The sequence below is a fragment of the Hermetia illucens genome, chromosome 5 (assembly GCF_905115235.1).
Source record: "Hermetia illucens chromosome 5, iHerIll2.2.curated.20191125, whole genome shotgun sequence".
Lineage (NCBI taxonomy): Eukaryota > Metazoa > Arthropoda > Insecta > Diptera > Stratiomyidae > Hermetia > Hermetia illucens.
Genome location: NC_051853.1, coordinates 24561770 through 24586468, shown reverse-complemented (window position 1 = coordinate 24586468; position 24699 = coordinate 24561770). Strand labels below are relative to the sequence as shown.

The 24699-nt window shown below is 42.7% G+C and overlaps 1 protein-coding gene across 2 annotated transcripts; it reads right to left on the bottom strand.

Moving 5' to 3' along the window:
* Positions 1-5007: 5007 nt before the first annotated feature.
* Positions 5008-23288, bottom strand: LOC119657522 (sorting nexin-25). Of its 2 annotated transcripts, XM_038064464.1 has the most exons (11): positions 22832-23288; positions 14309-14405; positions 14109-14243; positions 13874-14050; positions 13616-13788; positions 13152-13558; positions 12209-13066; positions 11999-12136; positions 11517-11917; positions 11175-11457; positions 5008-6212 (listed from the first exon to the last, which is right to left on the bottom strand). In XM_038064464.1, exons 1-11 carry the CDS (start codon positions 22950-22952, stop codon positions 6117-6119), a joined length of 2886 nt encoding a protein of 961 aa, XP_037920392.1. In that variant the 5' UTR covers positions 22953-23288; the 3' UTR covers positions 5008-6116. The 2 variants fall into 2 exon arrangements, with proteins under 2 accessions (XP_037920392.1, XP_037920394.1); XM_038064466.1 differs by lacking the exons at positions 14309-14405; positions 22832-23288 and having other exon boundaries at positions 13874-14018; positions 14109-14241.
* Between the last annotated feature and the right edge of the window lie 1411 nt (positions 23289-24699).

Genomic DNA, 24699 nt, shown 5'->3' with positions numbered 1-24699 from the left:
TTGACTGCCAATAGAGCCTATTTCAGCTTACAAAAACTGTTTGGCTCGAAACGTCTCATCATAGGGTCAAAGATCTTACTGTACAAGACTATGATATACCAGTCCTTATGCATTCTTCGGAGACCTGGGTTTTTAGCAAGAATTGCAATTGCGAACTTTTGGCCGCGTTCGAGAGAAGAATCCTCCGAAGAATTTTTGGCCCTCTACATGAGGATGGACGATTCCGTAGTCTACATAACGAGGAAATCTATGAGCGATACCATGGCCGTCTGGTTGAAAATAAAATCCAACTCAACTGGTTACGGAGGGCGGGTAACTTAATCCGTATGGATGAAGATGATCCAGCCCGGAAAATCTATAAGGGCAATATCCATGATAAAAAACGAAGACGAGGCAGACCCTGCATCACAGGCATCATTGAACACATCTCAAATTCGCTTTGAAAATTGGCTAACAACTGGAAAGCTTCGGGGTTACAGAACAGAAAAGATAACATCTAGAAAATAGGGGGTAAGCATATTCTAAATAAATGATCCAAAGAGGAAATCCCTAACGATTCCCTGACGGAGCAATAAGATTTATCTCCATAAGTATTTTCTCGACGGGACCACTAGGCTATTAGTAATTCGATATTCGAAGAGTCCGTTCCAGAGTCTAATTCGCGAACGAAATTGGAACAGGGTTACCGACAAAAATTGAGCACAATTTCAGAACATTGGGCCGAAAAGTAAAAGAGGGACGAAGACGGCTACGGCTTCGTACCAGGGCAGAGGCAACTCATCAGACGCTACCCTGGGAGCAGCGTGATCGGAGCGGCTTGCAGATGTTATATGCTCCCTTTTATAGTTCGCAAAACACGACAAGGGAGCGAAGCTTTGGTCTGAACTGTGGGCGGATTTACTTTGAATATAATTCGCCACATATAACATCTGCGAGCTGCTTCGATCACGCTGCTCCCAGGGCAGAGGTGAGACAGTGTCTGAGTTACCTCTGCCATAGTACGAAATCGTAGCCGTCTTCGTCCCTCTTTTCCTTTTAACCTTGGATGTTAAACTCAAAATGAGGAGTCCGTGGACCATAAAGAGTGAAAGCTCCGGCATCAAGTGGATGCGGACTTAGGACTCCCAAATTTCTAAATAAAAAATTGGACTAAAAATTTCTAATGTACTCTGAACGGATTTGAAGGGATGATGGGATCATTAGATTGTGAATAATATGACATCCGAAAGCCTTCTACAGGCTCCGGCAGAAATGCATAGAGTTAGAACAGAGATCCAATTCAATGATACAGTCTAAAGGCTTATAAGTGCCTACAATTAGTGTATTGAATACGCAGAAATAGGAGACAAGTAGCCAAACGATGATGCAATAGCATAAATAATGAAAAAATTGTATGGTGTTTTTTGTCAAAGACTGGGGGATAGTAAAAAAGGCTCGAAAGAAAACAATATGTACGTATATGACTAAGTAGGATGGATTGTTTTAAAATAGCACCAAAAAATCTACAAATATACCGATTGGAATACCAACACCCAGGAAATAAACCAAAAGAACCGGTAGTAGCTTTTTTTTGAGGAAATCTTCAAAAGGCACTGGCCTGGATATATGAGTATATGGAATTTTTACGCACTAGAACCCCTGTCTTGTGGAACTGCCATATTACATTGTGAGGCGGAGTTAAGTTACTTCAGCTAGGTCTCTCTCTTCTATACACGGCGTCCGAAACTGAGTTTTACTAGTCTCTACTGCCTTTCGCAATTTGCTTGGATAGATGTTTTCATGGAATTGATCGCTTCCCAATCCTTCCAACATGCTAGCATTTTCCGCACCTAACTTTTTGATACCAGCTACCATTTTCCGCATCTAATTTTCTGGTACCAGCATCTTTCCTTGAGTTTCCTCTAGATTCCTCCTTTCTTTTACGAATCTTCGATAGCGGAAGAATACGTGCTCTTGTTCCTCTGGGACTCTATCACAGTTTGGACAATCGAAGAAGATGTCCAATTTAAACCTGCGCAGGTACTGCCAGTATTTTTCGTTTACCGTGAGGAACGGGGTAAGTAAATAATTGATCTCCACATGCCATCTCCCGAAACACTTTTTGATGACAAGTAGCCTGTAAGTCAACCGACCCTTTCCTGAGCGGTCTCTTTTGCCATCTATTTACATATTGCTCCCTTTCGGCATTTTTCGTCCGCGATTCACATTGTATATGTTCATTGTCTCATCTGCCAAGATGTCAATCGGCATCATTCTCAAAATGACGAATACCTTTCCTCGGCAAGTGTCAAACCAGAACTCTTTAGCCACGCCTTAATAGCTGCCTCGCATGAGTGTAATTCAAAATCTTTGAGATGCTTTGCGACTACAACCAGTGTTATGTTGTCAGCGTAACGCACCACTGTAGGTTCATCTGGAACTGGAAGATTAAATACGTCGTTATACGCGGAGTATGCAACCCTGTGGGACACCCGCGGAAGCAAGGTACTCCTGGAGTCCATCGTCGGTGTCATATCAACTTTTCGTTCTTGTAAAGAGCTGCCAATAATAACAGCGAGATAGGCGGGGATACCAATCTTCGTCAGGGATTTCCGTATAAGGTGCCTGTTGGTCGATTTAATGCATTTCTCATGTCCAGGGTCTCAACCAAGCAATTACATATTTGCAGGAACTCCCCTTTCCGTAAATTGCATCCTTAGGTAAGCCAGTAACCAATTTGATCGCATCAAAGGTTAATTTGGCTTTGCGGAATCAATACTGGCGACCTGAGGAACCCCCTTGACTTTCGGCAATCGGAAGTAATCTATTCTATCACGCTCTAGCATTATCCCTACAGTATTCAATAGACATCACAGGCAGGTCTGTAGGAGGGTAGCTCACTTGGAGGTTTACCAGCTTAAGGTAGCAATACCAGCCTCTGGTGCTTCCAAGTTGCAAAAAATATCTTTTTGGACATACATACATATATTTCGAAAAACTCGGGGAACGTGTTCGGTCTGATTTTCAGGATGAGCTTGAGGAGCTTATGTTTCGCTGTAGCCTATTCCACCGCAGATCTCCAGCAGCTCATGTTCACAATTCACTGGAAGGTATAAGTGGCTTCGTCTTGTTGGGGGAAAAGGATAGGGCACGTGATTTCGTCCCCTTCCCTTGCGAACAAGATTGTGAAATATTTCCTCGAATTCAGACAGTGTCAGACTTGGTGGGATGTAGCAGCTGCACATATATACACCGCACGTTTATATAACCGCTTCACCGTCATTTATGATGCTGATTTTTAACTCAGATTCGTAGGTGGTCTGCTCAAGTAAATCCTGAGCGACCCAGTGGTAGTTTAAGCAGCAACCCAGAAATTAGTATGTGCCTATGACAAAGGGGAAATGAATCCCAGAACCCAATCCATTAGTTAAATTGTGGAAAGCATTGGAAGCATTTCGGAACGGGATATATTTTGACGCCTGAATTTCGTTTATATACACTACTGTGATTTTTTTCAGATTTTTCGGCTTGATAGCTTCTGAGAACAAGACTTGCTACACTTTTTGGATGTTACATTCTGAGCCCTCACTCCCTTACATTTCACCCGAGGTCAAATATGAGTTTCGAAAAGTACTAATTGAGCCTTTTCATTTGATACTCTAAACGACTAAATTCTGCAAAAAAATGTTGCACCCCCCTTTCGTTTGTATAAAGAGACCCCTCTTAAACGCAACACAAAATGGCCCCACTTGCTATATGTAAAGGGATTCCAGACCACATGTTCACACCAAATTTCATGATAATTGGTCCAGCCGTTTTCGAATAAATGGGGTGTGACAGACAGACAGACATCGACTCGATTCTAATAAAGTTTTGTTTCACACAAAACCTTAAAAAAGCAGTTAGTTTAGTTTAGTTAACTGGGGGGAGCCGCAGCTCCGAGCACTCAGGCCATTATTAGGCCCATTGTACTATCCCCGTAAGTTGCCTATTCAATAGCTTCCCGCCTACGGTGTTCGCAGGCTTTAGCGAATCTGAGAACATTCTCAAGAGGCAGAGAGTGTGCAGATTCTTCATTGAAGAAAACCTTGCCAAGGTGTCTTCGTCTGAGATCTGAGGATGGCGGGCAGCTGCATAAAAAGTGCAGGGCCGTCTCCTCCTCCTCCTCACATAGGCTGCACACAGCCGAAACCACTACCCCAATCTTTTCCATATGGTAGTTTAAGGAGCAGTGTTCTATTAAAAGCCCTACTAGGGTTTTCATGTCCCACTTCTTAAGGAACAACAAAAATGCCGCTCTAGTGGCCCTAGGCTCCTTCACAAGGATTTTCGCTTTTCGCGGCAAGAGTTCAAATTTCTCCACTCGGTTGCGTGAAGCACTTAATGAGGAGTTTACATTCAACTGAAATCACTACTCGACTTCCAAGCGGTTTACTTGGATTTACAATGCAAAAGTCAGCAAAGAACTGATAGATCGTGGGACCTTAGAAGTGCAGAGCCTCCACAAGGTGTGCAACAAAAATGTTCAACGCCTTGCTGATTTTTTATGGAGTGAAAATTAATCCTGATGATGAATATTGATTTTTGTTTGGAATTGAAGGAGCCCAGAGTCGCTATCTACTTGATGTGGGATCAATTGGAAAGAGCAAAGGCAGTTATCAGACGCTGGAATAACTTCTGCCTTGAAATTACCTAAGCTACGAAGTGATTTTATGACAAACGTGTGGATGAACGAAATTGAGAGCTAATAATACACCGTTGAGCCATGGGGGTCGCTTGGATGACAATTAAAATAAGATAATAACTAACAAACTCAAAGAACTAGATTTTCATCGTGGTTAAAATAAACTTGGACCTACCCGCGCCCTTGGCGTGCTTTCGTGCACTGGTTCGTGTAGAAGAGATTACTTCCGAAGCGATTTTAAAACATTAGATTGAATTGAATTTTCTGATATACTTCTCATATCGTCACGTCGTCGTACAGAAGGTGAAATTACCAAGTCGCCAATTCATTAGAAAAATCCCCAATTGAATTTAGTACATTTTTATTTTCATATAACATCGTTATTTACATTGATTAACAATGTACAAATATCAAATTTCTTCAGCGCCATCAATTAGTGTTACATACATCAATTATCAACATTTGTTATCAACTTAAAGTATTCTGTATTCTTTGAATGTTTTTGACTAGACATTATTAGAGCACTATACATGCACAATTGCATACACAGACAGGGTACTTATACGTGTATCTAGAAACTATTTATTTGCATATTAATATCGTATAGAATATCAAAAATAAAAAATTGTATACTTTATATCAGTTTGAAAATTAAAAAATATCCACTGGATTTTTGAAAGCGAGAAAGAATGAAAAACATTCGATTCTCCCTCGTGTGAAATATTGGTCTTTGATACAAAATTTTCTTCACAGTGTTTTTAAGTGACCATTTCAGTTGTTTTTTCTTGGAATGCTTTGTGCTTTTACGGAATGTTTTATAAAAGAATGAAAAGGTGTTTGCACTTCATGTTTATGTTTAGTGAGAGTTCTTTAAATTGTGTCTTGTGACCTAAGTTTAGGTAAGATTCAGTAGACATGCAGCATGCTAATCTGCAACATCAGTAATAAACGATACTCTTGCACGCGAAACTCAAATCTGAAAGTAGAGCCAATTCTAATTTTCTCGCAATTTTATCCGCAAAGCATTACCAAGCTCAATTGAAAGCAGCGCTTCATTCAATTATATTTACTTTTAGCACGTATGAAGCTGCCTTACAATTGCTAATAGCACAGTTTCCTTTTTTAAGTCTTATCTAAAATTCATCTACTGGAACTGATCCGTTATTTTGGATAACAAACAGCTAAAAAATAACAAAATAACAAATACCCTTTAACGTAAAAAAATTCCATAAACTACTTTGCAAAAGTAATCTAAAACTGAACAAACGATCATATCATATGCACATTCTCCTCTTTGACGGGTTTCTGGAGCATATCTTTACACGTTCAAATAAAATATTCAGATAAACGAGAGTCGCTTACTCATGTTTATATCGCATTCTGAAGATCAGTGTTTTGATCATGAGTTTTATATGCAACATTCATAAGTCTACAAAGCATGCATGAATCACATTTATTTAATATGCGAGTTTATGGTAGATTTCGTGGTTGTTGGTTTAAGTTGACGAATTTCAGGAAAAATTTCCAACATTACTGTCTCCAATAGGTCCTGAAATGATAAGAATGATTAGTTCAAATTAATAATTTCGTTTTACATTTTAGAATGGAATGAATTTTAATAATGAAGTCGCTGTTGCACAACACACATTACTGTCGTTTTATTCTCGGGACTCCAGTAGAAGCCTTCTTCCTTTTCTGTTATGTAGTTTTGGTCCATTGTCATTCAGACCAGATTCAAGTGAATACGTTAGTCATGACTCGCAGTTAAAAAGTAGCAACCAACATCTGGCTATCACTCTCGATTAGACTGCACCGAAGGCAGACCGTCTAATGGGCTGCCTCTGTCCTGAACGACTCATAGTCTTTTGCATTTTTCGCAAAATGTGGGGTTCTTCTTCCAAAAATTAGGGAGACACTTTCAATTTTTGCGATTCAACCCTAACTCATGCATATTTATTACTTCCTCAATTAATAAGAAGAAATAAAATCTGGCTGGTACGATTTGTTTAATATTTTAGTCCCCCCTGCGATAAGAAAATTTTCTCACTACTGAATGACGAGCCTGGGAGTAGAAGCGACATGCAAGTCAAATCACTGAGTTGAGGCCCAATTATCTCGATGGCAATATTCGTGCTGTTAATGAGATTAGGACACATTAAATTTCTCAGATTGAAACAGAGTTTTATTGGCAGAATCCTATGTTAGATTGGCTTTCGGATTATCAGGCCGGCAATTAGACGAGTAAACTGTTAGATGATATAACTCTTTGCGTTGTTGCATGAAGCATGACAGCACTAGGTGATTACCCTTGAGCTTATTTGGCTATAGCAGAACAGATAATCACAAATTGTTGCGACTATTGGTTTTATCATTGAATATTCGTAACTTTTCCATTGGATATATTTTTCGTCAGCACCAAAAAGTAACCAACCAACAACATCAAATCGCACTGGTCAAACGAGAAGAATAAAGATAGGAGACTACAACTTTGACGCCGTTGATAACTTCTCCTATCCAGGGTCGGAAATCACAACCGATAACAACTACGACGATGAAATCCGCGCATGGTTGTTGCCAAAAGAGCCTTTAGGGATATCGAATTGCGGGACCTCGGCCCAAAACCGGGATGCCTGGAGCTGCTTATTAAGGCAGGCCTAGACCGGATACTGGTTGTTGCGCCGTTAACTATGATGATGAATGATGATATCTTTCGTCCGAAACTGGGAAATTAGAGTACTTTATTTTAGGGCCGCAAGGGTATACTTGGAGGCAATGTGGTCAGTCTTGCACTCGCCCGGGATTATTACCCTGATTTCAATCAGATATTTATTCATAATCGAGTCGACTGGCATGCGGCCTCCAATCCTAATATAAATCCCTCTGCTAGATTTGGACCGCGCTTAGTGTTCTAGCCACTAAGCCATCCGGACCAGTGATAATCATGGCAGTCATATCCGGGGTGCAACGTAAAAGTAGGCGTTTAGAACTAATTCTTTTATTTCTTAATACATATGGGCTAAGCAATTTCTATTTTTGTAACATTATACAAACCTTAAAAAATTACATAACTGTGTTGGTTTTACTCTAGCTCGCCCTAGGAAGACGTCACTTACCCCATGTATCCAGGGTTCCCCCCATTATGTTTGAAGCGGCAGGAGATGAAGATTTAGGTTGGCTGGGCCCTCGCAGGGCTACAATTACATCTGCCCCCCTATGAAGAGGAAATAAAGAACATGCCAGAATCGGGTCAGGTGTAGTCCTTCTCCATCAATTCCGCGCGCGTTAGGTTTTTTGTGACTTTTGTCCTTTCTTTTACCGGGCCGTTTGGCAGTTTAGCTCCTTCGATGAAGAAATTTTCGGTGGGATCAACCCGCCTAGAGACTAGAGAGTCTAAACACGTGAGTAGAATCCCTGTGTCCTGACAGGGAGATAATATTTGAGAACCAAGAACCCCGAGTTAGTTCCAGCACATACCGCCGGGTTCCACATATTATCTCGGGCAGTCGGTGTTCACGACCAGTCAGGGGAGTTTGGTTGTTTGGCAGCCTTGGTGACCCTGTTGATGCCGAGATGATGCAATGCCGGACTCTTTTCGTAAGAAATGGTATTATATTGGCATTGGCTGGATTAACGTGCTGCCCGCCTTCGTACATCAGGTATTAATGATTCGCACATAGAGTATCTTCATATTTGCCCCTACTGATGAAAACAATGTATTCCAGTGTTTGTTAGCTAGGTAGTGTACATGACAATAGAGTTTGTTCTTGTCAGCACTTTTATTTGCCTACTCTCTAACATCTTGCCCATCCAGAAGTCCAGTGATCAGAACATCTCATATCACTGTGTGCGATGTGTTGTCAAAATCTCCTTCAACGTCCGAAAACGCACACTGTGCTGCTTTTCTTCTTTCTATGGCATCCCGTACTACATCCGTCAACTGATACAAACCAGTTTCGATTGACCGTCTTGTTCAGTAAGTGTGTTGACATGCATGGTTGGGCATAATATTAGCTGTCTTTGGAAGATTTAAGCTTAAATTGATCCTTTTTACTCGCTTTACCACCCCTAGCAGAAATCCTAAGATGACTTCTAGGCCTCTAGAAGAGCGCAGAGAAAATGGCATTTACTCCGGGCGATTTCAGTAGCTTAAAGATTCCCACTGCCCATATTACTCTAGCCTCCGGGGATGTTTCTTTTGCTAGTTTCCAGTTCACCGCTTTTCCCTTACTGTCCGTTGTTGCAGGGCATTCAAACTCTTTTGGTAATCCGCTTATAGATTGGTTCCTCAACGGTCTACTTCCCAAAGCTACCTTTTGGCATGAAGCGTTAAGTACGCTCTGGAACGTAAACTCGTAAAAATTAATGTAACCGAATAGAAATGTATTTTTATCGCCCTTAAAGAAGAGGGGTATGGTAACCAAGGTAATGCAGAAATATAATTCGCGATATTTCTAGCGAGGTATAACTGGTATAACTGAAACAATAATTGTCGGTTTTCTTTCACTAGCGTATTAATTTTTGTTGAATATACCGATATTTTTGAGCCACTTGTCTCATTTTTCAGTGCGGTCGGTTGCTGGCAGTAGCATATCGAAGCAGGCCGCACGTTTCAGTACCACACGTTTCGATGCTACATATTTATACATGTCTCCTATTTACTCCTTTGTGTTGCTTGTATTACTATTATCTTTTTCAATTTTTATTTAGATTGTGTTTCAATTTTATAATCATCACACTTAATGCTGTGGCTACAGCAGCGACACAACATATGCTCATAAAAAAATGAAGATTTAGCCTTAATGGCCGCTTGGCTGTCGGTCAGAATAGCTGTTACGCTTGCGGCTCGGATCATGCTCTAGCCATCGATAGGCTTCCAGTATCGCCAGTACTTCCGCCTGGAATATACTGGCGGAACCGAGAAAACCACTGCGCCGACTCCTCAGACCATCTTTGATCCATCAGTGGAAAGTACTGTGTCATAACACTGCAACACGCCGCCGGTCTTCCACTCTATGCTGGTTGAAAAGTCCACAGTAAAGTTTCACGTGGAGCTCAGCTTGCGTGTGGCATAGTCCGTGGGGAATACCCAGATTTCCCCGAGGTATTTCGTCTAGGATGTTTCTGTGGCCGTAGGGCTTCGATGCCCAGCATCCGGACTCACGTAATCTGAAAGCACTGTACGCCATAACGTATTTAATGAGGAGGTCTAGGGAGCGGAGATGCAGGAGTACATTGAGCGCATCTACCAGGCAGGACTGCAGAGCCACAGTAGCACCTGCACACGCCGTTCTTTGAATCCTATTAAGCTTCGTTCTATTGTATTTCTTGTCAAAGCCTGCCACCATACTATAGAACCGTACGTTGGGATTGGACGCATCACGGCGGTAACCATCCAGAGAACCATCCTCGGCTGGAAACCCCATTTCTTTGCAGTGGTTCTCTCTCATAGAAGGCTATACAGGCCTTCTTAAGGTTCAGTTCTATATTCAATCTTCAATTTTGTTCCAGGATTACACCCACACAACCAGAACCACCCACTTCCCAGTTCTTTCAGCCGGGGTAAGGTGGAATTCGGGTACCCTTGTCTTGGTGGCGGATGGCATCAGTTCCGTTTTGGTTGGGTTTACGCCGAATCCGCATCTTGCAGCTCACAGGCACAGCTTTCGAAATGCTTCTTCCATGATGTCGCTCATAATGGACGGAAACATTCCTGACACTAATATCACAAAGTCGTCGGCATACGCCACCACCTTCATCCACTGCTGGCAAACTATTACCTTTTTTTGGCTCGGGGCATATTGTTCATAAAATGCATTTGCTCAGATATAAACGCTAAGGCCTTTTATGAATTTTATCCATTTCTTTCTTTGTGGTTTCACTAAGAATCCAGCGAGTTTGTAGAAATGTTCAAAGATCTAGATTTGGACTTAGCCGTGGTGAGCTTCGAAGTGAAAGTAAGCACTTTTGTACCATAAATATTTCTTGGAAAAAATCTATATACGAATCATCGACAACCTAAGCCTGCTCAGTGAATCTGAATCATATAATTCATGCGCCAACAATACTATTTTCATTACTTTGACAAATTTTGTGAGTGGGCGCGTAAACCGAAATGCAGAGGCGTGAGCTGCTCGGCCCAAGAAAATGTCACTTGCCCGCGGAGTAAACGGTGGGATAAAGTTTCTTTCCAATTGGTTCGGTTCGTTATCAAGTGGATGCGCCGAATTTCCAAATTTAGGCCTGAACGAGGCGATTTTCACTGTAGTGATAACTTGCAGTAAATATTTTTAAATTCCATGCATGCATGCATTATTTTAATCCTGCGATATTTGGTCTAGCGTGGATCAGAAAAAGTCACCATCACACTTAGTCCAATATTATGCATTCAAGTGCGAAATTGAGCCTTATTTTTTAGGTAACTGATTGTCATCAAGCAAAACATTTGATTCTTTTTATACGCTTTTGTTAAGATTTCGATTATAAAATTATCAACAAAAAAGATTGTACTTACATAAAATAACTGCTTATTGTACGTAGCATTTTGTACCGCTTCAAAAACTTTGAGTGCGCCGTGTTTGGCTGTTTGTGCTCCTACTAAATTACATAAAACCTCAGGTATATTATCGATAAGCAACGCTTTAGCTGCATTTGTTGTCATTTCCTTCATATCATCAGATCGTTCAGGATATGATGAAGCCAGCACTCCACCTGGCCAGAATGCTTTCAATGCCGTCGATGCATAGAAATGTAACATCGACTCGTCAAACAATGAACTTATTGAATCACGAATTTGTCTGCAAACAAAAGCTAATTACATGAAGTATACTCGGAATAATCTAAATTGTGCTCGCACCTATTTATCGTTCGTCCATATGTTATCTGTACAAAAGATATCAAGCTCTTTCGAAGCCATTTGAACAGTCCACCCATATCGAATATCTCACCCATTAAGGCATATAACGGCTCAGCTATTGAATCCTTGCTATCCCCATCGGTGTGTAATTTATTGTTGGTTTCCGTATCGAACCCGTCAAGGTACATTGATATGTCGTCATCTTCTCGATGCCCGGTTAAGCCCCAGAATGGATCGTTCTTGCAAGCTTCCGACTTACCTGAATCACTTTTGAATAGGGTTGATAGGGAAAATTTCGATTTTTTAGGAGAGGGAGTAGCTTGTTTAAGGTGTTCAGAACTAGGGCTTAAAAATGCATACACAGCCTCACTACTGTTCAGGTGATCATTTTCGAGGATGAACTGGAATTGAAAACATTTTGGTTCGATAAATTAAAGATAAGACATTCGGAGCCCATTTGATTTTCAAAATTAGAAACTTACATTCAAATATTTTTGGATTTGACCTTTCACTTTTTCTAAAGAGCTTTTGTCATTCTTGAGAAAGAAGAGTTTAAATGTGTTCGGTAAGTCAAAAGACTTCAAATCATTACACAATGGTCTCAATTTTCTATGAAGTTCCTGTAAATCGGAGAAGTAGAATAGAGATTTGCGTTATAAATGTTTCTCAGCAAAACAAAAAAGCGAACTTACATGAAATTGATTTAGAGATCGTAGCACAACCCAACCACTCGAAATGCTGTCCGTTTCACATTTTCCATTCGAGACTGATTGCGAGTGATTAACATTTATATCTTCGTCCACATGCACCAATATCATAAATTGTAGAGATTCTTTGTCGTCTGGTACATCAACACTCTGTATGCTGGCTTTCCACTTCCCCAGATGTTCACTCCAAGCGTCAGTTCGTATCAGATGAGCTTCGATTTGTCGTTTTTCACCTCGCAACCAATCTACTTCCTTTTCAAGGATTGAAAGTACTTTGGACTCAGGTTTCACTGACGATTTCAAAGCTTCCAGTGCTTGATTTTTATTGTCTAGCCTTTCTTGCAGCTGTTCTAATTTATTTCGGGCATAAGTTGAATTAGTTGTGAAATCTAAATTACAATCGTTTTCGAAACTTGTCACTGGGTCATCTTGACTTTCTTTAATTGACACCAAAGATATCTCTTTTATATCCTCAGATGAAAGCGCCTCTTTCAATTGCCTGTACTGTTCGCTTAGTAAAAACGATGGATAATATTTCTCCTCAAGTGTTTTGAGAACATTCTTTTGTAAATCGTAGAGAACCTCGGCTCCAGAATCACCGAGTAAAAATGTCTCGATTTTCTTTCGTTCAGTCTTATCCACTATGATTTCTGGCATTGGTACGCGTATGTAAGTATAAAATATTTCAGCACCGAGTTGGTGCCACATCGGTTTCGGGGCATGTTTCAATTCCTCCACGGATGAGTAGAAGCCAACTAATGAGCTGGCTTTCAATGGCTCAAGGAATATTGTTAAGTAACGGCGACCTATTACGGTTGAGAGAATGTCCAACATAGAGAGATTCTGAAACAAGTATTGTTTCCATCAATCGTGAGTCGAATCCATTAGAGCGAATGCAGGATATTATGAATGTTGTCTTCTAACTTACCAAATCATTAGTGAAGTGTCCATCCCATCCCAATTTCATTAAATTCTTTTCACATTGTGCTTTGGCATAAGTTAGTTGCTGTATGTATCGTTTCAGTCGTACGGCTGCCGAGAGCTCTGATCTTGAGAGACAATTCTCCTCGATCTCCGGATCTAGTCCTTTCGCCCGTTGAAGATTCTGCATTGTTGTCGCGTGCATAAGATCGTTGATAATACTGGTTCTTATTTGTAAGAGTTCCTCCAAGCTCGTGGAGTTTTGTATAATTTTTAAAAAATCCTCAAAACTTGCGGCATATTCATAACTGCGCTTGTTGATTGCAGCCGTTGCTAGACGACTCTCGATGTTCTGAACAATTTTCTGATTAATATAATCCGGCGATGTTATCATTTTGATCAATGGAAAAAATACTGAAAATATTCAATTGTGTTGGATTCTGTTCTGGGTGCAAAGACACTGTGACCTACTTTTGTAAGACAGTATTTCGCTGAGAAGAACCTTAAGTGGAGAAAGTGAATATCCTCGTGGCAGTAAGAGAATTATCATTATTTCACTGAGCCGTTGCAAGAACTGTAGCTCGCGTTCCTCTGATTGAAGATAGGAATTAACTGCAAATGTGGGCTGTGTTGTTGACTCTGAACTGGAATTCAATATTTGTTAAAGAAAATACAATTTTTACACCCTTATGATATTTTTAAATGATGGTCTTGTTTCTCAGAACTTACGCTCTAGCCTCAGCTATACGAATCTTCTCTAAATGAATAGTGGCTTTAGTCACCATGTCCACGGCGATCATCTTTGAAGCATCAACTTTGACGGCTCGCTCGCGTAGTTTCTGGATTGCATTCCAAACATCTTCTCTAAGTAAATCTATTAGAAGTTTCGGCCTAGTTACAACATATCTAATACAAATTACGATTATTTTGAAATGCTTCATTGAATTCTGTCTGATAGTCTTACCCCAGCCATGGTGATATAAAATCTCTTAGCGTGTATTCGATGATTTGTTGCAGTTGTAGGTCAACGGTTTTGCCGAAAAGCAAAGGCAGGTTTGATGGGTTCTTGATAGGATTAGGTGGGTCAAAAATACTGGCTCTGTATGTTGGATGGAGATTAAAAATGAGTTGGTTCTAATAGTTAAATTTTGATAGCAAAAGTACCTAGTAGCATTGTATAAGACATTTGATGGTTGATGATTTTTTGGCGGTTGCGTTTTCGATGATAAACAGAAATGAACATAGATCGTACCAAATATTGCTAAAAATACAAAACAGTAACGATACATCAAACAACTATTCATCTATACATTATTCGGACTGGATGATGATGGTTATCTATTAGAATATATTCGATAGCTTCGACTGTTTAAAATAAATGCTTTATTGTCCAACTGGGAACTGAGAAAGAATATAATAGTTTGAGGTCAACGCGCGTCAACCACACCTACGCTCCATCGTTCGTGGTTGCCCGAAATGCCCCTTAATCCCCCGCAACATAACTTCCCGAGACGCTCGCACTGGATTCCACTGCTTGCACTCTTTAAAGTGTGACCTATCCACTGTCTCTTCCGTATTCCGATCACAGTGCGTGCGAGTGCCTGGCCAGTGTGCCGTCCAAGTTCTTCGATTGAGGTAGTGTGAAGCCAACGCACTCCGATGATACGATGCAGACAGGTATTGACGAAAACTTGGAGCTTTTGGGTAACAGTGGATTTCGCTTGTGCTACCTATGTAGCGACACAGAAAGAACAGTCTCAACTTGATCTTGCTGTTGAAACACCTGCATTTCCAGACTTTAAACAGGGCAGCGCTTTTAGTGCGTCGGGGAACATTCAGTTCCATAGGTAGAAACCACGCTTCTGAGATAAATACATTGATGATGCTCTGCCCTTCATGCAGATAGAGAGAGTGCGATGACTCGTTCAACTGAAAACCTTGGTTTTGTTGGTAATTGTCATCAGTCGAAATTTACTTCAAGGCCCATAATTCGATGAAAGAGTAAGCAGATGTGATCAGCGAAATTGAGGGGAGATGTCATCGTCCATTGAATTCCACCACGCAGCATGAAGAACGTCACCGATAACAAGAAGAAATAATATCGGTACCACGATGCAACCCCGGCGGACTACGCTTTGGACTTCAAAATCCTCCGGCCTCGATGCTGCACGTGATATTTTGCGCCATCAGATGTCGCTCTGATAATAGCTATGCCCCTTCAGATACTCCGTGCACTGTTCCAAAATGGTCCGTAGGGTATTAATGTGGCCAATGCAGGAGAATCCGGAGCGATAAAGATTTCGAGATTACTTTAGCTATTATCTTTGCGAAGCCAAGGAGCACGCCCTCCACCCCCTCAATCCAATTGTCACAATCAAAATGGGTCCTATTTTTGGGATCTTGACGATCATCCTCTATTTTCACTCCTTGAGAAAGCCCTCGAATTCCCTAGATTTCCGTACGAGTGGAAGCAGTAGATCTGCAGCGACAAATAACTCTGCGGGGAGACCGTCAAGCGGGTTTACTCCGTTTGAGTGCATTGATGGCCGAAATTGTTTCTCTTAGTCCGTATCCGCATTTCATCCACATGAGGAGGGACTTCACCGGATGTAATACGGTTAAAAACCGTGGTGAAGTCTTTCTTCCACTTCTTCAGTTGTTCAGTTGTTGGATGAGAAGTTGACTTCCTTCACAGAACCATCGAAAGATTTGTGACACGGGCAAGCTCTTTTGTGATGCGGTATATATTACTGAAATCATTGTGATCTGCGGTATCTTCCACTTCCCTGATCAGCGCAATAGCAAACTCTATCTTGTCATGGCGTACACTCCGCTGAACTCCTCGGGGTTTCGCTCGGTATAGGAGCGCGTCACGCCTGCCATCATTCGCAGTGGTCGGTAGAGCCTTCAACACCTTCCGTCCATCGATCCGCTTCCACGGTTCCGCAGTCAGCCAGATATTACGACACCCCTTTGGGACGTGGTGGTTAGCACCCGAGAAAAGAGTGTGGCCCAATGCCAATATTCTCAGGTGGGTTAATCAAGTTATTTATCGTACGATCAGCGAGATAGCTTTACCACTGCTGAGCGACATTGGGATTATATAAACGATCGATGACAAAAGTGGCGGGTGCGACGCACAAGCGAACGTAAACGACCATCAGATGGTGACCCCTTTCGAGACCGATGTCAGCGTCTCTCTTGTTATATCCAGGAGACAACTCCTAGATCTACTGTTGAGGGCGAAGTGGTCGATCTGACTGCACGTACGGTGTTGGCCAGTTGAAATCCAATTGATCATATGACAAGCTCTGTGCTCGAACAATATGCCACAAATACCTTGGCGGTGGAAGTTGCAGAAATCAACAAACCTTCAACTATTACCCTTGCGGTCACTAAGGCCGTGTTTCCCCATCACATATCCGAGCAAGGTGTCACAATGTCACCTTTTAGTAACTCTCCCCCGAACTGCGTTTAATTGCTCGTAGAAAGCATCTTTCTCCACTATATCGGAAGTCTGCGTTGGTGCGCAGCATTGTAAAATTGTGATGCTCTTTAACTTGGACCGGAATCATGCAGTTAGAAGTCTGTCAGAAACCGGCTCCCAGGTCGAGAGAGCGCGCCTTGCGATAGTCGTCATAAGCAACTCGACACCGGATTCGCGTCTGGTGCCCCTTGGTTTTCCAGAGTACAAAAGCACATTGCCGCAAGAAGGAGACAGGTACTTTCCAGATTGATTCACGACACAGGGCCTCGGCATATGATTGTGCCGTAATGTCAGCCAGAGGTATTGCTTTAGGCCATCGCATAAACATGATTGTGACGCAATACTTGTATCCGTGCGAGTCCTGCAGGTGGACGGTGTGGAAGCGCTTGTTCGACCGAGAGAATAAGCCTATATCTTTTTTTAAGTGCTTGTTGATTTTACACTTCTGGCGCGCGATGCACTGTTTTGCCTAAGAGTTTATGTCCTCGGTTATCGACGACCAGAAGTATTTCCCGGTGACTAGTAGGTTTGTCGTCCTTGCTTGGGTGTGTAAAATCGTGTACAGCGTAGAATAATTCCTTGCGAAAATCGGCCGGAATAAATGGCCTGGGTCTCTTGTCTGAGGTTTGGCAGAGTAAGTAGGATTTTGAGCCGAAGATAGAAAACTCCTTGAACTTATATTTGGAGTCTGCTCTCAGGCTCTTAAGCTCTGCCTCTCTGCGCCTCGGCGATTGCTGTATAATAGACCGCGGCGGTGAGAATAGTGTCAAAGCGTCCGCAACGACGTTGCCTTTTCCAGACATATGTTGGGTGTCGGAAGTAAACTGGTTGATGAAGCTCAGTCGCTGAGGAGACGCTTTGTCGGGCTTTTGTTTAAGCGCAAACGTAAGAGGCGTGGCTAGGGGCGTACCCGGCCGAGGAAATGCCAGAAATGTAACATCAAGAAGCTGTTGTTTGACAGTTTCAAACACCTGGGCGGCCTCAGTACACATCCGCACGGGAATGTTTTGTTTTTGGCCCAACGTTGAGGAACGCCTGGTGATGAGCGGCCTTGGGCAGGAAACGACGATAGTTTAAAATCCTCAAGGACCCTTGCAGATCCTCCAGTTTTTGATCGCTTCAACTTTGTCTGGGTCTGATTGAATTCGGTCAGGGGTGATAATGTGGCCATGAAATTTCATCTGCTTTTGCAGGAATTTGCATATTTCAACGTTTAGAAGGAGTCCGCCAACAAGAAGACGTCGAAAAACGCACTCAAAATAGTCCAAATCCTCAGATTCGGAAGAAGAGGAGACCAAAACATCATCCATGTAGACGAAACAGAAGTTTAAGTTTCCTAGGAGGGAGTGCATGAATCTTTGAAATGTCTCTTCAGGATTGCACAAACCAAAAGTCATCCTGGTGAACTCGAAGAGTTCGAAAGGTATGCAGGTAGCCATTATGTCTTCGGGAGCAGCCGGGATTTGGTGATACGCCTTGGTCATATCCACGATCGTGAAAACACGGCATACGCTGGGAATCTTCTTTTTCTTCAGCCTTTGTCCCGTTCACAAGCGGGGTCGGCTCGTCGTGATCGGCTTCGCCATTTGGCTCTATCGAATGCCTGATCTGGGTGCAATCTCGAGGCTTTCAAATCGCCATCCAGCGTATCAAGCCACCGCTGCTTAGGTCTGCCTTTTGGTCGTTTACCATCGACTTCGATGTTCAGACCAATCTTGGCAAGTGAATTCTCGTTTGCACGAACTGCGTGACCATACCATCGAAGACGCCTCTCTCGCAACTTTTCCACGATCGGTGCAACTCCATAACGATCGCGGATATCCTCATTTCGGATGTGATCTAAACGTGTGACGCCACTCGTCCAACGTAGCATCTTCGTCTCCATTACCGCAAGACGCCGTTCATTGTCTTTTATGGTCGGCCAACACTCAGAACCATAGAGAGCGACTGGACGGACGACATTGCGGTAAATTTTAGATTTGAGACGTTCGTTGATACGTCGATCACAAAGGACACCAGTTGTGGAACGCCACTTCATCCAGGTTGCGTTAATGCGTGAAGCAATTTCATAACGCAGTTCTCCATTGGCTGATAGCGTTGACCCGAGGTATTTAAATCGCTCAGTTCTGGGCAGATCACTGCCGCTGACAGTGATTGTGCCTGTTTCATGGGGATCGGTCGTCAAAAATTCAGTTTTGTTTAAATTCAATCTGAGACCGTGTTGCATGAGGCGATCATTCCATTTTTGAACAAGTTGCTTGAGATCATTTTTGCTATCAGATGCTAGGAAAACATCATCTGCATAAAGCAGTGTGTAGGGCGCTGGACGTTGGATATCCCGTGTGACGGTGTCCATAACAAGGACAAAGAGGAGTGGTGAGAGGGCAGTTCCTTGATGAACACCAACAGAGACACGAAGCGGTTTTGATACACCCGCCATACTTCGAACTTTACTTTTCGGATCATGGTAGAGCAATTGAACCCAGCGCACGAGTTCTTCTGGCACGAAGTGTTGTCGTAAGGCATACCAGATGAGTTCGTGTGGTACACGGTCAAACGCTTTTTCTAGATCCAGGAAGGCAATGTAAAGAGGGCGATGCTTCTCACGGTGTTTCTCCATGAGTAACCGCGCAGCGTGTATTACGTCAGTAGTTCCGCAGTTCTTGACAAATCCGGCTTGATTCACGGTTATTTCAACGATTTCGCGAATACGGTTGTCAAGAATGCGTTCAAAAATCTTCATGGTATGGGAAAGTAACCGGATCGGACGATAATTTGAACATTCTGCTGGGCTACCTTTCTTTTTCCATATTGGAACAGTGGTACTTTCTTGCCAGTTAGATGGTGTTCTTCCTTCCTGAATAACCCGGTTAAAGAATTCACTGAGCCACAGTGTTGGGTCCCGACTCTTCGCTTTCCAGAGCTCAGATGCGATGTCGTCAGGTCCTGTTGCTTTCCCCGATTTCATTTGTTTTATTGCCTCCTCGACTTCAGTTGCGCTGACTGGTGGAACTGCTCCAAATGTCGGCAATGATTGTGGAAGTGGAGGATGAGCAAATTCTTCAGTTGAAATCTGCTCGAAGTATTCTCGCCATCTATCCGTTGCGGCTCGACGGTTGGTAAGCAAAGTACCGTTCTTATCATTAACACAACAGAAATGTTCGATATCCTGTGTGCGTTCATCACGGCTTTTAGCAAGTCGATAAAGATCTCTCTCGCCATCCCGAGTGTCCAGTTTATCGTAAAGATTTTTGAAATGGTTTGCTCGGGTGACAGCGACCGCTTTCTTTGCTTCCCGGTTGGCATTCTTATAAATTTGCCAATTAGCAGGTGTTTTATCGTCGAGAAATTTGTGGTAGAGGCGTTTCTTTTCACGGACCTTCATTTCAACATCATCATTCCAAAGCCAAGTATCTCGGTTGATGTACCGCTTACCCGGCTTGGTGACCCCGAGGGTTGCAGAGGCAGCTTTGTGGATCATGTCTTTCATTTGGTTCCACGATTCTTCCACATTCGTAATGGTCGGTAATCGTGTGAGTGAGATCGTTTCTTCTTTCTTCTCACCAAATCGCCACCATTTAATGCGTGGTGGGCCAGTGCGTTCCTCACGCTGTTTTATTTATTGGTGGCTTAATTCGCAGGACGGCAATCAACGGCCGATGTTGAGGTGCGATGGTCTCATAGGGAACGACTTTGCAATCAGTGACAGTGGTAAAGTGTTGGCGTCTTATGAGAATATAGTCGATTTGCGTTTTATTGTTCCCACTATAAAATGTGGGAAGATGAGACAATCGTTTGATGAACCATGTATTCATAAGTACAAGGTCATGGGTGTCCGCAAAATCGATTATACGCTCGCCACCTTCATTGCGCGCTCCGAACCCTTTTCCCCCATGACACCTGTTACCGTCTGCCTTTTCACCCACATGACCATTAAGGTCGCCGGCAATGATTATGTAATCGTCAGCAGGCACGTGACAAGTCTTTTCATCGAGAAGTTGCCAGAAGGCATCTTTCTCGGCATCAGGTCGACCTGTCTGTGGTGCATACGCGGTGAAGAAGTGAATAGTGCGATCAGCTGATATAATGGTGAGCTTCATCAGCCGATCATCAAATCGTTCGACTTCTTTAATGGCATCACGGAAACCCTCTGAGATGGCAATGCCAACACCATATTGAGTGTGTGGGTTACCAAAATAGAGAAGTTTGTAGCCATTTTTACCGCGTTCGCGTTCAATGTCGCAGCTTTTGGCACCAGACCATCGGGTTTCTTGCAGAGCGCAGATGTCAATGCGCCTTTTCCGAAGGGCTCTTGCGAGTTCCTCCGTCTTTCCAGTTAGGGTACCAACATACACTGGGAATCATATTTAAAAAATAAATGCCCTGAAACAATCTATCATATTATAATAAAAAAAAGTTCATTCCAACAATATTTCTGTGTTGTATTAAAATTTTAAGTCCTCAAGCTCTTAAAAAAAACACCCATTATCACAACCGAAAATTGGAGTAAGCGCTTTCAAAGTGGCGCTCACCGACTAAAAATTTCGATAGTAATACTTCCCCTTTCGTCCCCCTAATACGTCCCCTTTCCAACAAGGCATCGCCCGCGGAAATTTGACGATTTTGCATTTTTTTGCCATTTTCAAATTTTCAAATTTTCAATTTTCTAAGATTGTTTCAATGATATCCTAGACGGCCTCGTCCAGGGGCTATTCTGCTAGGGCGTTGGCCAAGCTCGCGCACTAGCTCCTGGATTTAACTATGACGTGGTTGCTCTCGTTCCAAGCTGCCGAAACTTAACTCAGGAACGATAGGAGAGTTTTACCTGAAAACGGTGACCTACGGGTTAGACTGTGCACCCTGGCAAGCACTTCGAACGCTTCACCAGGAGGCAGACGACAATGCTCTTGATGAGGAGGTCAACTGAATCATCAAGAACGCGTTCTATATGGATGATCTGTTGTACGGGGCGTCCAGTATAAAAGAAGCTCAATCCGTAAAATCACAGAAACTCTAGGAAAAGGGAAACTTCCGCTAACGTAGCGGGCGACGAATTGCTCAGAGGTTCTAAAATATATTGACGAAAGTCACCGAATTAGTTCATATGTTGAGGTTGATAAGGCAGATGGGATCTTAGATCCTTGGCCTGCACTATAGACTTAGGGATGACTGTTATCCTTTACAGATTTATCACTAAGAGCTACATACTAACTTCAACGATGTAACTAGGGTAAGGTTTTGACTTACTCCATGAGTCCCCTTTAGTGTTCAGCGTTCATCCAGACAGTTTTTTAATTGGGCTTGGTGCCTCTGCAGAAGTACCTAAAATTGATTATCTACGGATATTCCATGAGTAGAAAGGTCGTTTCACTAAACGATAAGAACAGCTGGCGTTTACCATGAAGTAAGTGCCTCAAATACATAATATTGTCCGCAACCCATTGGGACGTGATTTTCTTATCTTCTGACCTTTCTTTAAAATATATAACTGACAATTGTGCCACTTTCCAAACGGCGATAATTACAGAAATGTGCGTGCCTTCACATCTTTCAAGCGCATTCAACAAGTGGAAGGCGCATCATATGACAACACGATGTACTTTTACACAAAATTAGCAAGTCCAGCAGTTTACATCAGAGCGCAATTCGACTCCAAAGTTGCAAAGCAATTAATTAATTATTCGAATGCGCTGGCAACTGAATCCGCTGAGTACGTGCCGCGAATCGAACTGGACGTTGAGCAGCAGAGAGACTCGGCAGATAATGAAATGAGCACAAAAAATGATTATCGGAAGATTCTGCTGCTTATGCAAACAAGGGAAAAGTACGGAGTGCGGTTCAGGCCTGCAGATTGAAACGGATTTCGGCGGCTCGAGATAATTTCAGGGAATATGGAGTGAATCAAGGGGCAAATATGCGTGAGCAAGCTTTGCATGACAGAGGGTTGTCTGGAAGTCAACAAATTGATTGGGGGCGGTTGAGAATGCTTCTGTTGTCTAATCCTTCAATTAATAATGGTTGCAGTTGTCTACTATGCCCAGGGTTACGATACCAGAGAGTCGGATGTTCCTCCCACAAGGGTAATCTTGTCTGAATCCAACAAGTGTTGTCATTAGTATCAAGCACATATTTGTACTCAATCAATACACCCTCCTCTGCATGCAAAACAAAAGAACTGAACAGGGGAATGACATACTAACCGCAAACGACCAAAATAGCCGAGTACAATACAAACAGGAAGATGTAGAAGAACGCCGGATAGTAGTAAATGATGGCCGTTAGAACAGTTAAAATTCCGCTGAACCAATAGATAAGATTCATTTCCGCTTGATAATTCGAGTCGGCGGTGTATATTTGGGTGACGAATCCTCCCGTCCGCCGCCGCCTCCGTGCTGGCCGACTGACGCAGTTGTGATTGATAAGTGGTCGGTCGGTCGATAAACAAAACTCCTTTGATGGCTATTTACATCTTACATGGACAATTCACGACACTGGCTTTTGAACGAGAGATCTACAACTAAACAATGGGCAATTGCCGACGAGTTTAAGTGATCCCGACCTGTATTTCGCGACAGGAAAACCAAAAATACATCACGGTAATCACTTCGCGACTCAACAATCTTTCCGTATGTTTTCAGATTGACAAATGTTCCACTGTTTGATGTTTCAGGTGTGGTGTTTTGTTCCGATATGTGGGATTGACACGAACTGATGTGGAAACTGAAACAGTGTTTATACTAGAATAGCCCCACCGAGGGGGGTTTCCCTGAGTTGAAATATGGATTCGGTTCAAGCGGGTGAGCGAAATTTATTGTTTTTACTGCCCAACTCCCCAGGGATGAATACAAAGAAAATTTTGAATCAAACACTATGCCATAAATGGTGAATCAATGAAGGTTTTACAAATGTTTCACTGAGTTCATTTTGAACAGAAATGTTATGTTTCTGTAAAGTAAATTTTATCGTTTCCGCGGAGATTAGACCCTCGACGCAACGACCAACTAACAGCATTTATACTGATACGATTTATAATGACTCGAGAAATGAATAGCAGGCAGTTGCCTATATCGTCACTGAGTACGATAAGATACATCTTTTTTTCTTCAGCCTTTTTTCCGTTCACAAGCGGAGTCGGCTTTGACTTCGATGTTCAGACCAATCTTGGCAAGTGAATTCTCGTAAGCGCGAATTGCGTGATCATACCATCGTAGATGCTTCTCTCACAGTTTCTCCACGATTGGTGCAACCCCATAATGATCGCGGATATTCAGATGCTGTTTAGCCCGTTATGACTAGGTGCGGTATACCATTGGATACAACCGTTTCCTATTCCCTACTCCCTCGACGATTACCTACCTTGTCGTGGTGAGGAAGCTCAGTAAGAAAGATCCTCCAGGAAACGGGAGGTGACACCTGAAGCCAAGCGGTAATCAAAACTCCAAGCCAGGGTGTGACTACCATGCCGAGCGCTGAATGGTCACAAGAGTTAAGATGTGGCCGTAAACGGTGAACTCTGGGTACCAGGCGACCCCCAGTTTCAACTAGCCTTGTCTCGGTAAAAAGGGACTCTGCCGAGATCCCGATAAAAATGAGGCCGTGGCTGCCAATTATGAAAAAAAAACAAAAAAAAAAACAAAAACCATAAACATTAACCTGTTAAGCAAACACAATTAAACCTCGATCGTGACTATCCAACCCCGAGTGAAGAGGCAACCCTAAGCTCATCGATGGAGAACCTGAGTCTAGATCGGCGGCTAAGGGGAAACCGAAGCGGCAGCGGTCCTAGGACGATCCTAACTCTTCGACACAAAAGGCAACAAAGAGGGCTCGGCCGGCAACGGCTAGATCTTCATTTGCAGCCAAGGCTATAGAAGCCGATGGATGGGTCCAGTATGACGACCTGCCAAAAGTAGAGGTATGGGGGTAATAGCAGGATGTGATGTCAACGCTCACCAAATATGTAGGGGAAATTCGAACATCAATGCAAGAGGATCGAGACTACTGGAGTATCTAGTACGAACCGATTTACAGATCCTTAATTTGAGTAATAAACCCACTTTCTTCAACG